Source organism: Parambassis ranga, chromosome 13 (genome assembly GCF_900634625.1).
Source record: "Parambassis ranga chromosome 13, fParRan2.1, whole genome shotgun sequence".
Lineage (NCBI taxonomy): Eukaryota > Metazoa > Chordata > Actinopteri > Ambassidae > Parambassis > Parambassis ranga.
In genome coordinates, this window is record NC_041033.1 from 20674211 (window position 1) to 20689989 (window position 15779).

Sequence of the window (15779 nt, forward strand, 5' to 3'; positions counted from 1 at the left end):
GTTTGCACTTTTAAAAAGACCAGGTGAGGGCTGTAAGTGCATAGAACTGGGTGTTTACAGCTCATCTTTATGTGAAAGCCCACTTTGAGAGGAGGTCTTTGTAAGGTCAGCATCCACAGTGCTCACACTGTGCTGGAGGGAAGAAAGGGCTTTGTTGTCACCACGCTGTGCCTCGAGGGAAGAAAGTAGCTGGATGTCTCTGTGCAGCTGTCCACCACCATCCCTGTTCGTTTGTGTGTTTGTTTGTTGGTTTATTTCTGCTCCTCTGCTCTTACTGACGGCACTCCTCTTCCTTCGCCTCCTCCAGGCTCCGCCATGTCTGGTTTAGACGGTCTGATAGGCGCAGAGGAGAGAATCATCAACAGCAAACCCAAGATCAGCGAAAATGTGGTAAGAGCCTCACATCACCTCTGCCTTAAAGCATCTTTTAACTTGCTCAACGTGTGACCTGAGGGCAGCAGATCTTTAAAGCCAAACACAGGCTGGCTACTTATTCTTACCTGGTTGAAATCACACACACACATGCTTTTTCTCTCTTTAAATTTTGTTTTTAATGAGACAGATTGTTCCAGTAACTATGTTGTCATAGTTACCGCTCTCTCTCACACACACCGGGCTGTTTGCGTGTCTGTGTTTGGCTTCTGCCAGCCGAGCCTCATTCAGATCAGCTCCACACTTTGTCCAGCGGTCATCGCATGTTGCTTCGCTTTGCCCTGACGTTAACAGTTTCGACACTGGATGTTTGGCATGCTAACTCCACCCGCTTGCACCGTGCAGCTGTGTGATGTGTGTGTGTGTGTGCTATTGATGCATGTTTATTCTTCGGGAATGCTAGTTTAAGACAGAGCAGTCTTGAGGAAAAATAAAAAAATCTAAAACGTGGGACTCCAGACTGCTCTGTCTTTAGTTCTGCCTCCTGAACACGTCCAGTCACAGCACTCACTCTTCAGATTAGAGCTCTGTTTAGGAAGACGTGCTAATTGTGTGCCTAGAAGAAAGTCTGTTGTTGATGCTTGCAACCCCCTCTTCCTCCTCCTCCTCCTTCTTTCTTCCTCTTCTTCCAGTTTGTACAAGACAGCTCCGAGTGTATCATCACGCTAACACAGATAATCCTTACAGTTTACTTCGCTGCACAGCCTCTCGCTCTCCTCTCTATCTGTCTCTCTATCACACACACACACATTGTGGTGAGTGTAACCTGGGCTCCCCTGTCTGTGTTGACAGGTGACTGATGAGTCACTGGATGTTAAAGAAGTGATTTACAGTGCAGAGAGAGTCAGCGTTATGCATGATGATGAGCTGGTGAGTATAGCGGCGCCCTCCACTGGGCTCTCTGGGGAACTGTAGTTATCTGTAGTGGGGGAGACGGATGAAAGAAAGAAAGAGGGAGTGTTCAAAGAAAATACTACCTCTCCATCTAAAAATAAATAACAATGCGTTGGAACAGACCCTGACCCCCCTCCCCTCTCTCTCTCTCTCTCTCTCTCTCTTAATTTTTTTAAAATTTTTGTTTGTTTGTTTTTATTTGTCCTGTTCAGGCCAATATATATGTGTATATATATATATTTTCCTGCATGGGTGCATGTTTGTTATGTGAATGTATCTGAATGTACACAGTGAGAATCAAAAGTTGTGAAGCCACACAAACTGAGCATGCTCAGTGTATGTGTGAGGATGAGCAGTGAAAACAAAAAACAACCCCCGCGCCCCCAGCAGCCGTCCACATATGATTAGTTTGTGTCATATGTGCCTGAATACATGGTGAAGACGAGCGTAGGTGACTGATAATGCACACTCCTCCACAGAGAGACACGTCACATGCATGTGCACACACACACACACACATACACACATCTTACAGATCCTCTGCCAGGAAGGAAGACGTCCCTGGTTTTATAGCATCACATGAGAATTAGTCAAATCTTCAAAGCAACCAGAATAGATGTGTCTTTTTTTTTTCACCATCCTTGTTCAGAAAATCCGTTTACATGCAGATCAGAAGATTCAGAACCACAGACTCGCATTTTAAAGGGAAATTCTTGTCTGAGTCGAGCGAGGTACTCGTCTTATTATTACTATCGATCATGACGGCAGCTTGTTTAGCACCTCTGCTGTTGGGATGTGGGAGCACAGATTGCAGCTCAAACTACTGTATTGATCGTGCTGCTGCATTGATCGAGGGAAGCCGAGCCTACAAAACTTTCCTTAAAAACAATTACAATAAATACTACAAACTGAAAGTAAGGCGCCCTTATTGATGTATACAAGAGGTGATTGAAGAGTTGGTCATCACTGACAAAATGGCGACCTTTTTTAGCTCTTTTTCCTGCTCCTCCAGAAACAGAGGCCAGCACCTGGATGCAGACAACACTGATTGTTTAGATTCTGTCTTTCCTCTGTAGGAAAAAGAGAGAACTGTCAGGATCTGCCTCAAAATACCAGATCATCCTTGAATGTGTTGTGCTGAATCCACTCCAGAGTGAGTGTTAGGACGTTGGTTGGTTGAGGATGACACCTGTTGTGCCAGTGTGCTGTTGTATGATTGGATCACATGTGTGTTGGTTTGGATTCAGCAGCTCACTTCTTCTCCATGCTTTATAAGAAGGAGCATCGCCCTCTAGTGTTGCCACCTCTCCTTCATGGACCTCCTTGTGTGATTAGATAGATGTTCAGTGATCTTTACTTACTTCACAGTTAATTGATCACCTCATATTTATGTTTTCCAAACTGCAAAATTATTCCGTAATATTCAATTTTTTTAATGACAATTAATACACAGATCAAATAATTAGACTTATGTTGTGAAGAAAAGCTGGAATTTCCTTTTAAAATGTTCCGTACTTGAGGCCTGAGTGTTTTATCTGCTGCATGGTAACAATAATGGAAACATGTAAGAATATTACATTCATGATTCAGCTGTTTCCTGTCCTCACCTCTCTCTCTCTCCCCCTCTCCCCCTCACTCGTCTGGACCTGTTAGGAGTCCTACCGCCCCCTGGGAGAGGACTTCAGCTTCGGCAGCAGTGCACTGATTGGCCTGCTGGTGATCGCTGTGGCCATAGCAACTGTGATTGTGATCAGTCTGGTGCTTTTGAGGAAAAGGCAATACGGCACCATCAGCCATGGCATCGTGGAGGTAAGGAGGGTGGGGGGTTCTTATTTCAGATCTTGTTGCTTTCGCAGCTACGACGCTTCTCCTCTTGTTAACGTCCTCTTGTCCTTCTCGCAGGTCGACCCCATGCTGACACCAGAGGAGCGACACCTCAGCAAGATGCAGAACCACGGCTACGAAAACCCCACCTACAAATACCTGGAGCAGATGCAGATCTAACCAGAGCCTCCAGAAGAAGACGAGGGTGGAGGGAGGGAGGGGGCGGCACTGTGGAGTCTGACAAGAGAAGTCCGAGGGGGGGGGGACATACTACTGACCAATAACACATGATGCTATTGTTAAAAAAATCATTTGCATACATCCAAACTCCATTTACTGGTTTGTTCAGAAACAATCCTTAAATAATGCTACTACTTCTACTACTGCTACTATTGTACTATAGAGCTCTTTTTGATCATGTTTCTTTTGGAAAGGTGATGTATCTGCCAGGTATCTGTAATTATAAATACAGCTCATCTCAGATCAAGATGTATAACATTTCTTCAGATTATTGTTTTTTTTTTTTACTTTAATGAAAACAGATCAAACTAAATTTCCATGTTTTTTGAGCGTCAAACCGACATCCCAGACACATTTTTCTTGTCCCATCATGCAGGTGTCACTCTGATGGTTTCCTCAAAATAATAATCATAATAATTATTATAATAAAATAAAAACAAGATTTGTTTTTTCCTCTCAATAGATTGCTTGTATATGAAGGTTCTTTGTACCAATTAAAATGTTTAGTGAAACAACAAATGAGAAAAAAAAAATGAAATCATGGATTATTTACTTTCTGTTCTTTGCTATGATAACAGACAAAAAATATATATATATATATACGATTTAAATACATATATATATATATAAATATATAAGAGTAGATGTTTTTATTCCACCTTTTTTTCTCCCAGGAAAGAGGTTTATGAGTCAGTTTTAGAAGGTTTGCGGACTGGCTTTTGTTGGGAGGGTGTCGGGTGAAGGTGTGCACAGGCCCCCCAGCTCAAACACACACATCGCACCACATCTGCCGTGGCCCCGTACGAAGTGAATGTGACGACAAATCCCCCCCCTTCTACAAACACACAACGACCTTTTATCCGTGTAGATTCATCAATGGGTTACATAGTCGAATGTATTGTTTTCCATACTATGTATCTGACATGAGTTTTTGATGTAGTGTCACATAAGGATGACAAAATGTTTAGGTGGGAAGGAGGGAGTGTGTGTGTGTGTGTGTGTGTCTCATGCGATCCTTAAGCCACTTTGACGCTAATTTAAGGAAGATTTACTCACATGTTGCTGGTTATAAAGGTGCAGAACAAAAACAACGTGCACCAGCGCGGACTTTAAATTCACTGAAGTTTATTCAGAGATGAAATCCAAACAAAATGTGTGAGGATTGTTTGGACTCGGACAGGCTCTGGTCCACCCTGGATCAGACCCACTTTTGGAGCTGGAGGGCTGTGCAGGCAGACAGAGACACACAGAAAGACCAGGCTGCTTTCTAAAGTTGTGTATTTTTACAGGTAGAGAAAGACACAAAGACGTAAAAAGTGAATCCTAGAAACCTCTTTTCTCTCTCTCTCTCTTAGTATTGTCTTTGTATGCCTGTATAGTTGATGTTGCAATCATGGCTTTTTTCCAGAGGATTACCTGTGGTGTGCATTGTTCTTATATGAAATGATATGATATATATTTTTAAGTTTTGTTTTCTTGTTTTCTATTTTCTCTCTCTTCCTGTGACAGTATCTCTGTATGTGACTGTCTCACTATGCACCCAAACAGCTTCGATCTTGTAACTGCCTGCTTGATTGTGGGAGGGGAACTAATATAAAATACATATTAGTGATTTAAAATAAAAAAAAAACAAACGTGATTGACACCAGTGGAAACAGATTTGTGGTTACAAGGGGGATACACATCAATAAACTCACAACTTACATACACGGGTGTCAGTATGTATTTATTTTCAATGGATGGATGGATGATGATGGTTACTTACTGCAACATTTTATGACATCACACTGAATCAGTCTGAACCTGATGGTCATATGTTTGTTTTTCTGACAAAGAGGATGGATTTTTCCTTTTTCACTTTGATTTCCACAGCATCAGAGTGAAAACATGTTAATAAGGTTTTTAAAAAATGATCGTTTCTATTCTACTTGTCCTAAAATGATAATACCTCATAATAACATTAATATGACGCCACGGCTCGAGAATACATAGTCATACTTACAGGTAACAACATAGGCTGCCTTGATTTCCTGAACATTTAAACATTTTAACATTTAAACATAGTTTTTGTGGGTCCAGACTTAAAGGTAGGGTAGGAGATTTCATTCTGATGCACTTTTTGTTAAATTAGTGTAACTTCTCTTTACAATCCGATAGCAACCGATTAGTTCGGCAGTTTCACATTAAAATGAAGAATATGAATCATCTGTGGAAGCTATAAAGCGCTAAAAACATCAGCCAATCCTCCGGGTGGACCCTGCACAGAGTATTGGCTGGTTGTCACTCTCTTCCTGCTCTGCGTGCACCAGAGAGGTACGTGCATGATGGCCGAAGTCACAGACCGCAGCTCGTCTTCAGGTGATGCGCGTCCATGTGATTGGGAGGCGTGGCTTCCGGGATGAGCTCCAAGAGAATGGGGCGTGTACCTTTAAAGTGATCTGCAAAGTGTGGACCTGTTTAAGGTTTCATCAAAATAAGGATTTGTTCAATAAATGGGTTTATGAGTTAAGGCCTTCTAGCCGGCCTTAGTGTCACTGACCTGAGATCTGTGTCCATTCACTTACAGAGAACAGGTGCTGCTCTGTGGAATCAGAAGGCCTTAGGTAGATTTGACAGAACACAAGCTAGCTGAAATATGATTGGATAAAAACTTTACAATAACATACAACACTCGAAGCAGATCAACCAAGCATGTGGATATAATATGTTTTTCTGAGTATGCTTAGGCCCACCACTGTTTACAAGTAGTCTAATGTAAATTCTGATTTACCATGGCCCCCTTGCCCTGGGGAGCGATTCAATGTAGAGCCGCCACTGCTCATCTATCGTCTATCGATCAGTATCTATTTCCGCTTAACAAATAGTGCCGCTTTCCTAGTATCAATCCGCGCAGTTCATATGTAAAGAAAACGGGAATATTGATTCGTGTATCTCTCAAAGATCGGTTTCTGTTCTGGTGGGTTGCACATGTTGACTCAAACAGAAACCTGTTGCTCATTTTGGATGTTAAAAAAAAATCAAAAGGTGGCAGTGATGCAGCAGTGAGTCATCACCGCCGTTTCACAAACAGCAGCGTGAGTCACGTGACTGATACTAAAAATAGTCCCCGTGAAACTGTCCGCTTATTAAATATTAGACCTGCCAATATATTGATGGTAGATCAATAAAAGTAAATATCGACAGGCTGGATCACAGGCAGGGGTTCGTGGAGCGGGTGTTCACCTGAACTGTGCTGCTTCTTCTGGCTTGTAATTAAAAATAAATGTGGACAAAAACACAAACAATAGATAGAAATCATTAAATCATTAAATGTGTTTGATTATTGATTCGCTGTCTTGTTTTTACCTGTGGCAGGTAAACAGGAAGCTGCTGCAGCCTGCAGGTGATCAGGGTGGAGTCACGCCCTCAGAAACCTGAAGCTCCCGGAAACCAGAAGGTGTTTTTTTTTTTTTTTCCTGCCGTCGAAGTCACACAGAAGGCGACATATCCACGCAGGTACACACCCGTGGACATCTCGGTGCAAGAGGAGACACGGGAGGACATTTTCTTTGTTCCAGTTGAAGAGAGAATTGATCAGACGGCAGATTGATCTCAGACCTGCAGGTAGGACGAGAAGAAGAAGAAGAAGAAGAAGAAGAGGAAGAAGAAGAAGAGGAGTGGCGGGGAGAGGTCCAGGTGTTTGAGGCCATTTTTTTTATTTATTTGAGTTAGTCCCAGACATTGACTCCCCTGATGGATTACATGGACAGAGGACTGAGATACACCCCCACCACGGTAAGACCCTCACTCTGCCTCTGCTTGTTAAATATTGATCTGTGACAGAGCTGCATATGTGTGACAGGAAGTGGATGTTAGGTAAGTAGGTCATTTGTGTTTTCATCACACACACACACATGCAGGGCTCCCAGGTGTGTGTGTGTGTGTGTGTGTCTCACTTATGTTCAAGCACATTCCAGCAGGTGATTTTTGTACTTTTAGACACTCCTTATTCTCACAGACAACACAAAAGAGACAAAACAACAACATGCCACATGTTCTTTAGACAGTTTCAGTGAAAGCAGATGGGCCTGTAAGTTTTTTTTTTCTTATCTTAACGTTGAGTGTGTGATTTTGACAGTTGACAGCGTGTGTGGGTTTTTTCGCCTGAATTCCTCCACCCTTGTTGGGACTTGTTTGCTGGAGTCCTTCTCCTCTGTAGCGTAACCTCCAGTTTGTGGGACTCCACAGCATCACCCGTGTCCTTCAGTCTCAGAGGATCTGTCCTCCATGATGCAGGCCACACCGGACCAGATCTGAGATCTGTAGAGCATATTCCAAAGTTAGAGATCATGTAAATGAAATTGGTTGCTAAGGAAACCTTATCTCGTTAAGTATGTGGTGTTTTCTTTCTCACATGACTTCCAGATATTTGTAGTTTTTGGGAATGGTGCATGTAATGTTTGGTAAATAACCACTCTCATTGATGCTGATCTTTTTTTGTGATCTGCTCTGCGGCCTGTGAGGCAGTGGAGGCTCGTCACACTGTGCTGTGGGGAGCACTCGCACAGAAACTTGTTGTCTGTGGGTAGTTTGCTCCCAGCAGGTTTGGCAGGATTTTACATGGTGAAACCTTTGTACTCCTCCTCCTCCTCCTCCTCTTCAGTCTCTCCTCTGCAGGGCGGTGACTCATACGTAAGATTCCCCTCTAATACTCCGACAGCAGCAGAAAGTGTTCTTTCTGTTTGTTGTTGTTTCTTAGCAGAAATTTGAGTGAATCCTCCAGACAGAGAAAAGTGGTTTTGTTATATTTTGGAGCAGTGCCACACACTTCTTGTTCATAAAGAACCTCGCTCTGTAGGTCACCTCGGGTTGAGACATTCCTTGAAAGCACAAGTATCTACTTGCAGTCTGCTGCCGCCTCTTATCGACACGCAGGATGCAAAGAATACCTACTTGAATTCTAAGAAAAGAAACAAAAAGAGGATCCACCCACTGGGTTCTCACGCTCATACAACTGTACATCATCCATTCACCTGTCTGTCTGTCTGTCTGTCTGTCTGTCCTTCAGGGTAAAGACTGGGAGAATTCTGTTCAGTTTCTTCCGGCGTCTGACAACAAAAAGCTTGAGAAGAAGAAGGGTCCGGGGAAGGTTGGGGCTGTGATCGGCGTGGTGGTCTTGGCTGCTGTCATTGCACTTATGACCGGACTGCTGGTGTGGCATTTCCACTGTGAGTGTCTCTCACATATGAATGATAAGCAAGCGGCAACGTCTGAGGATGTAAAATAAAAACCAAGGCAGAAGTGTTAAAAAAAAAAGGTGTAGTTCACACCACAGCCTCTAGGGGCTGGCTCCAAAATGTGACTCGATCTCCACAGACCCACATGTCAAAATGGCCACTTTACAGCAGAAATAAACATGTTCACAGAACATTCTCTGTTGATTAGTGACAACTGTGCGTGGGTGAATTTTTTTCAGAACGATGGGCGTGGCTGCTTTGAGTGACGGGTGGTTTTGCGCAGCCTCGGCTCCACGCGAGCTCCAAGTCTTTGTCTATATTTGGAGCTTCGTCAATCATTTTTATACTGTCAAAGATGCTTACAAAATGTGGCTGTCAGTATGTTTATTTCTGCGTTAACATGGAAGTCTATGGGGATTGACTCCCCCTAGAGGCTGTGGTGTGAACTACAGTATTTTTTAGCAGTGATCCATAATCTCCTGTCTGTCAGAAAAAGCTTGGTAATAAATGTGCATCAGTGAAAGTAAGGGCAATAGAAACGCATGTAACAGAGTAGTTGTGTGTACTTGTGTGTATTCAGTCGTGTGTTTGTGTATGTAAAGTTCGTAAAAATGTGCGGGTCAAGAGGATGTACAGCGGCTCCATGCGGATCACCAACCAGGTTTTCGAAGACGCCTACGAGAACTCCAACTCCTCCGAGTTCCAGGAGCTGGCGAGGCAGGTCACCACACAGGTAGGTCTGCCTCACTGTGTCCTGTGTGCGTCAGCTGGTTGTCGTCAGTCGTGCTCTGTTGTGATTGTTTTTTTCCCTCTACTCTCTTACAGCTTAAAACCATCTATTCCAAAAGTCCACAGCTGTCTAAGTACTATGTCGACTCTACAGTCCAGGCCTTCAGGTAATTCATTATCACTTGTTTATAGTTGCTGTTACTACAATCTGATGTGTCTTAAAATGTGTTTAAACATGCATGTGGTCATGTGTCCCAGTGAAGGCAGCGTTATCGTGTACTACCTGTCTGAGTTCAGCATCCCTGCAGGCCAGGAGGCAGCTGTGGACAACGCCATGTCCTCAATGAACAAGCTGAGTCGAACCTTGCCAAGACCTGGCGACAGCCTGGTCATTCAAGATGTGGTGTCGTCAGGTAGAGGCCAACTTTGTAGAAATCAGGCTTCAGGTTCAGTTCTGTAGTTTTAAACTTTGTGTGTCTCTCGCCTCACAGTGTTGGACTCCCGCATGCTTTCAACATCATTCAGCAGTAAGTTTGACAGTGTGGTTAATCAGTAGCATCTGATCTGGTTGTGTGATCTATGTTATGTTGAATATGTCTGCATTTGTCAGGGTATTTGCGGCATTCGGTGCATACAAAGCCAAATTACATCGACCAGATCCAGTCCCCAGGCTTCCCCAACAGTCCGTACCCCCCCAACACCTTCATCCAGTGGCAGCTGAGGGCGGAACCCGGCTACATCATCAAGCTCTATTTTGACACGATGAATCTGGAGAAGAACTGTAAGAACGACTTTATCAGGATCTACGACTCCCTGGTGGCCATCGAGAGCCGGGTTATGGAAGAGTGAGTCTGTCCTATGAATTCTCCAGCTGTCAGCAGATTAATAACTAAGATGTGAATGGAGCCTCTGATGGAGCTGTGCACACACAAACATTTACATCACATTGTCTGGATCGTGCCATGCTAACCTGGAAGCGACTGAGTGGAGCAGTCGGAAAAGAGATGTGCAAGCAATCAGTACAGGAAAAAGGTGTATGAGATTGTCCAGGAGAGATAAATGCCTTCAGTTGTATGCAAAAACATAATTTAATCTTAGATCAGTGATCAGAGGGTGGAGACATCCAACCTACTGCAGACTCTTTCTGAGGAGGTTTCTCTGCAGCCTGCTTCCATAGAATGTGACCCTTCAGACCCCTGCATGTATAAAGTGTTATTATGAGACCACTCTGCAGACACACACAGTATAAATGTCTGCAAACCTCTTAGTATAGTGCCTGTGCACGCTGTCAAACATGCACGTTTGACATTATCACACATCAGTGCTTTTCTAAAATGTGGGTTGAAGATTTAAAAGATTTGTACTTTATATTAGTTAAACGTCACAGTTAAGCTCCTCCCATCCTCCTGACCTGCTGACCTTTTTCCCCCCACTGGGTTTCTACAGATTGTGTGGCTACTTTTCACCCAGTGAGCCGCTGACCTTTGTGTCCTCTGGCAACGTCATGCTGGTGACGATGGCTACAAATGACCAGAAGAATTACCCAGGTTTCAGAGCACAGGTCTCACAAATCAAGCGTGGAAGTAGAGGTAGGGATGAATCCATGTGTCAAGCTGTTTTATATATATATATATATATATATATATATATATATATATATTAAATGTGTTGATTTTCTACCAGAGACGACATGTGGAGGTCTGCTGACTGGCGAAAGGGGACTCCTGTCTTCTCCCAGTTTTCCAAATTTCTATCCACCTAGTATGTCATGTCAGTGGTCGATCGAGGTGAGACGTCTCCTCCTATTCAACGCATTAACACGCAACAGACATGATTCTTGTCTTGAGTTACACATGCTGCCTCTCTTTATGATTAAGGTCCCGGCTGGGAAGGTGGTGAAGCTGACATTCTTAAAGTTCCTCCTGTCTGAGCCTGGGCAGGAAAACAGTAGGGACTGCCGCAAAGACTACGTGGAAGTAGACGGAAAGAAGTGAGTCCCTGTGTGTGTGTGTGTGTGTGTGTGTGTGTGTGTATAAAATCATTTAGTGGTTACACAGCAGAGCAGATGTGTGAGGAGTGGATGTCCGTGTTATCCTCAGACTGTGTGGAGAGAAGCCGGACGGAACAATGACTGAAACCAGCAGCACTAACAAGATGAGTGTGAAGTTCTTCTCCGACACCTCCTACGTGGACCGAGGCTTCAACGCCGTGTTCGAGGCCATCGACATGGCAGATCGTAGGTTTTTCACCGGTCTCACCGAGCATTTCTGTATGTTTTAAAAAAAAGTGTTGTTCTCATCTAAACATCATCATCCACAGCTTGTCCGAACCAGTTCCAGTGCAAATCTCAGTCCTGCATAAAGTCTGAGCTTAGGTGCGATGGCTGGGATGACTGTGGGGACTTGAGCGATGAGCAGAACTGCCGTAAGAACCATCACTCTCATCAAACTCCTAAATCTTTATTTTGATATGTAGTAATGTTTTCTAACTGTGTCTGCAGAGTGCAAGCCAGAAAGCATCAAATGTAACAACGGAATGTGTAAGCCGAAGTTCTGGAAGTGCGACGGCGTGGACGACTGTGGAGACGGCACCGATGAGATCGGCTGTGGTGAGGCCTGCGGGCTCCTTTTAATGAGCGCTGAATAGATTTCAGACAGTTTTCTCACAACGTTGTTCTTTTCTTTTTTGTTTGGTTTTTGAAGGTGGGTGTAAATCAGGAGAGCTGACGTGCAAAAATAACAAATGCGTTTCTGAGAAGAAGCACTGCGACGGCATCGATGACTGCGGGGACGGGTCGGACGAGCTCAACTGTGCACGGAGTAAGGCTTTCTGCAGACAGAGGTCGCTCATTGTGTGATATTCTGGCAATTTCATGCAAAGTTTACTACCAGCCCAGGACACACATTTACTTTCTCTGAATACACAAACCTGCATCAACATCCTCTGAGGCTCTGCAGAGCTTTAAAAAAATAGTTTTGTGTCACCCTTTTGCCTGTGTCTCCCTCTTGTCTGTGTCAAGTTCAGTCTTCGTAAACATGTTGCCATGAGTCATTTATCCTCCGCTCTGGAGGCGCACACACAGTACAGGGTGTGTTTTGTGGCTTTACCGTTCCTCTCTTTGCTCTTTCCCTTTAGACACTGAAATACAATGCAACGAACTGACATACAGATGTAAGAACAATAAATGCATCAGTAAGGTGAACCCAGAGTGTGACGGGACGGATGACTGTGGAGATGGATCTGACGAGCAGGACTGCAGTATGTCACAGGCGTTACATTTGTTGTTTGACTTGTTTTTTTTAACGAAACAGGCGTGAACTTTCACCACCCAGCACAACAAGCTGCAACAAGCCAGGGCCAACAACTGATTGTCGGGTTTTTCTTTTGCAGACTGCGGGAGGAGCATGTTCACAAGGTCACGTATTGTTGGAGGTCAGGACGCAGAAGTGGGGGAGTTTCCCTGGCAGGTCAGCCTGCACGTCAAAAGCTTCGGACACGTGTGCGGTGCGTCCATCATCAGTCCCACGTGGCTGGTCACTGCTGCCCACTGCGTGCAAGACGACGGCAGGACGAGGTACGAACTTACTCCGGTTCTTACAATTATTGTATGTGTGTTCAGGCCCTCGGCCCACTCACACATGTTGCTTACACACACACGGCAAACTCTGTTGGTGTTAGACTCCATAGTTTCATAGTAAAAACAAACAACAACATTAAATGATGAAAAGCTTGAGATTCATCTTAAGTTCTGTGTACTGTAAACAGCTGAGGTTAAGTCAGACATGAATCATCAACATCAACAATCTGCTTAGTAAGCTGTGGGTCACAGCGCAGTGCGTGTTAGACATGTGAGTAAAGTCCAGGTTTTAATGGGTTAACTCTGTTGCACTGAGACTTCTAAGAAACATAACGAGTGCACATTTTTATGTCGCACTTTGTTCTTGTCACATGTAAAGTGAGACCTCTTTGTTTTCAGTAACAACACCTTGCATGTATGCATGAATAATTGAACGCACATGAAGGCCCTCCTGTTTCAGACCACGCCTCTTTGTTAGTAAGAAGAACTAGAGCACAGGCAAAAGGTTGAGATAAGCAGGTCTGATGCTGAGTTTCATGCATATTTCCCAAGCGGCAACCTTCGGGGCTCAAAGTGGAAGCCCATGCGGAAGTGTCAAAACTTGTAGTTCCCGCTGCAACAGCTGGGGGTTGGCTCCAAAAGTGAGTAATTTCCATTGACAGTAAAAACTATGGACAGAGCCTCCGTGACGTCACCCGTTTGTTTCTGAAGAGCCGTTTTGAGTCTCAGTGGGAGGTTCCGGGACGTGATGACCGCCGCCATGTTGGCAGCGTCACGTCAACTAAAACTCCGAATATGGACAAAGAGGGGGGGCACGAGCGGGGTTTAGGGGGGCGGGCGATCGTGGAAGCAGGAAACTCACACTGTGATACGTCAACTGTCTGTCACTCAAGCGGCAACGCCCATAATTATGCGTAATTTTAAGTCAGAATACAATTGAAACGAGTGAGTTGTAAAAAAATTCACCCCCCCTACAATTGACACTAGAAGAGAACCTATCATCTGAGACCAGAGTGGTTTTTTGTACCAGGCCGTAAACATGTTCTTTTCTGCTGTGAAGTCGGCCATTTTAACATGGGAGTCTATGGGAAATTACTCGCTTTTGGAGCCAACCCCCAGCTGTTGCAGCGTGAATTACAAGTTTTGACACTTCCGCATGGGCTTCCACTTTGAGCCCCGAAGGTTGCCGCTTGGTAATTTCCCATAGACTCCCATGTTAAAATGGCCGACTTCACAGCAGAAAAGAACATGTTTACAGCCTGGTACAAAAAAACACTCTGGTCTCAGATGATAGGTTCTCTTCTAGTGTCAATTGTAGGGGGGGTGAATTTTTTTACAACCCACTCGTTTCAATTGTATTCGGACTTAAAATTACGCATAATTATGGGCGTTGCCGCTTGAGTGACAGACAGTTGACGTATCACAGTGTGAGTTTCCTGCTCCCACGATCGCCCGCCCCCCTAAACCCCGCTCGTGCTCCCCCTCTTTGTCCATATTTGAGAGTTTTGGCGGACATGACGCTGCCAACATGGCGGCGGTCAGCACATCCCGGAACCTACCACCGAGCCTCAAAACGGCTCTTCAGAAACAAACGGGTGACGTCACGGAAGCTCTGTCCATAGTTTTTACTGTCAATGATATTTCCTAATGACTCGTGTCACACTAAACCTGTGTTATCCTATGTGTGTGTGTTCAGGTTCTCCGAGCCCGGCACATGGGAGGTTTACCTCGGCCTCCACATCCAGCGGAAGATTGACAGTCATGTGGTGAAGAGGAACCTGAAGCGCGTCATACCCCACCCTAACTACAATCATTACACTTATGACAACGACATCGCCCTGATGGAGCTGGACAGTCCTGTCACCTACAGCGAATACATCAGGCCCGTCTGCTTACCGGCTCCCCAACATGATTTCCCGAGCAGTAGCACAGTGTGGATCACAGGGTGGGGAGCCACCCGAGAAGGAGGTGAGGGCCAAGAATGCATCAAGTCTTGATTTGAATTCTTAAAATAAAAAAGAAAATCGTCAAACTATTTGCTAATAAACCGCTTTAAAGCTTTTTTAAAAAGGCTTTAAATGTGATGGTCACCTATAGTTCGTGTGTGTGTGTTTCTGTGATTCAGGCTCTGCTGCTACAGTGCTCCAGAAGGCCCAGGTCCGAATCATAAACCACAGTGTGTGCAACGACTTGATGTCAGGACAGATTACGTCTCGGATGTTGTGTGCTGGAGTGCTCACCGGAGGAGTCGATGCTTGTCAGGTAGTAAACACATCTAAGAACCACCCCCCCCCCCTTTAAACTATACCAAAACTATAAATATTTCATAAACGTGCAAATTCAACAGCTGTAATTCCGAAAATTTGATGAGAGTGAAGCGACAGTAAAAAGAAACTGAGTAGATAAAATGAATTCTGCCCCACAGCGCCCCCTGGTGGTGCCTCTGTGCTAACGCATGTATATGTGTCTGTTTCAGGGTGACTCTGGTGGTCCTCTGTCCAGTCCATCGGGTAACCGCATGTTCCTGGCAGGAGTGGTCAGCTGGGGCGACGGCTGCGCTCGCAGAAACAAACCCGGCATCTACACAACGGTCACCCAATTCCGTGGCTGGATTAAGGAAAAGACGGGAGTTTAATCCACTGCAGAGGTGGTCGACCCGGGCCACAGACACAAACACAGACTGATGACAAAGATTTGTTGCTTCAGGGAAACGAGCCACTCATGCTGTGGCCTGTTCACTCAATGCTGTAACAGCAGTGGAGAAAATGCACTGTTTGCTTGAAGAAGACAAACATTTAGATCCACTGTGATGTTTGTGAGGATGAGTTGATGTTTTTAAGTGTAAATAAATGTTTTATGTTCTGTGA

At 44.6% G+C, this 15779-nt stretch overlaps 2 protein-coding genes across 2 annotated transcripts in view; both read left to right on the forward strand.

The window, feature by feature from the left end:
- aplp2 (amyloid beta (A4) precursor-like protein 2) overlaps window positions 1–5099 on the forward strand; it is a 47713-nt gene extending 42614 nt beyond the window's left edge. The window contains exons 14-17 of the mRNA XM_028418917.1: window positions 308–390; window positions 1225–1302; window positions 2980–3135; window positions 3229–5099. Of these exons, the coding sequence (XP_028274718.1) occupies window positions 308–390; window positions 1225–1302; window positions 2980–3135; window positions 3229–3330 (419 nt within the window). The 3' untranslated portion in view covers window positions 3331–5099. The remainder of the gene's footprint in view (window positions 1–307; window positions 391–1224; window positions 1303–2979; window positions 3136–3228) is intronic.
- Window positions 5100–6862: 1763 nt separating this feature from the next.
- st14a (ST14 transmembrane serine protease matriptase a) lies at window positions 6863–15778 on the forward strand. The gene is made up of 19 exons (XM_028419897.1): window positions 6863–7164; window positions 8438–8597; window positions 9209–9339; window positions 9432–9502; window positions 9594–9748; window positions 9827–9862; window positions 9946–10180; window positions 10782–10924; window positions 11019–11122; window positions 11213–11325; window positions 11435–11571; window positions 11655–11759; window positions 11836–11943; window positions 12038–12154; window positions 12471–12593; window positions 12726–12909; window positions 14609–14880; window positions 15038–15174; window positions 15389–15778. Exons 1-19 carry the CDS (start codon window positions 7123–7125, stop codon window positions 15545–15547), a joined length of 2532 nt encoding a protein of 843 aa, XP_028275698.1. The 5' UTR covers window positions 6863–7122; the 3' UTR covers window positions 15548–15778.
- Window position 15779: the final 1 nt, after the last annotated feature.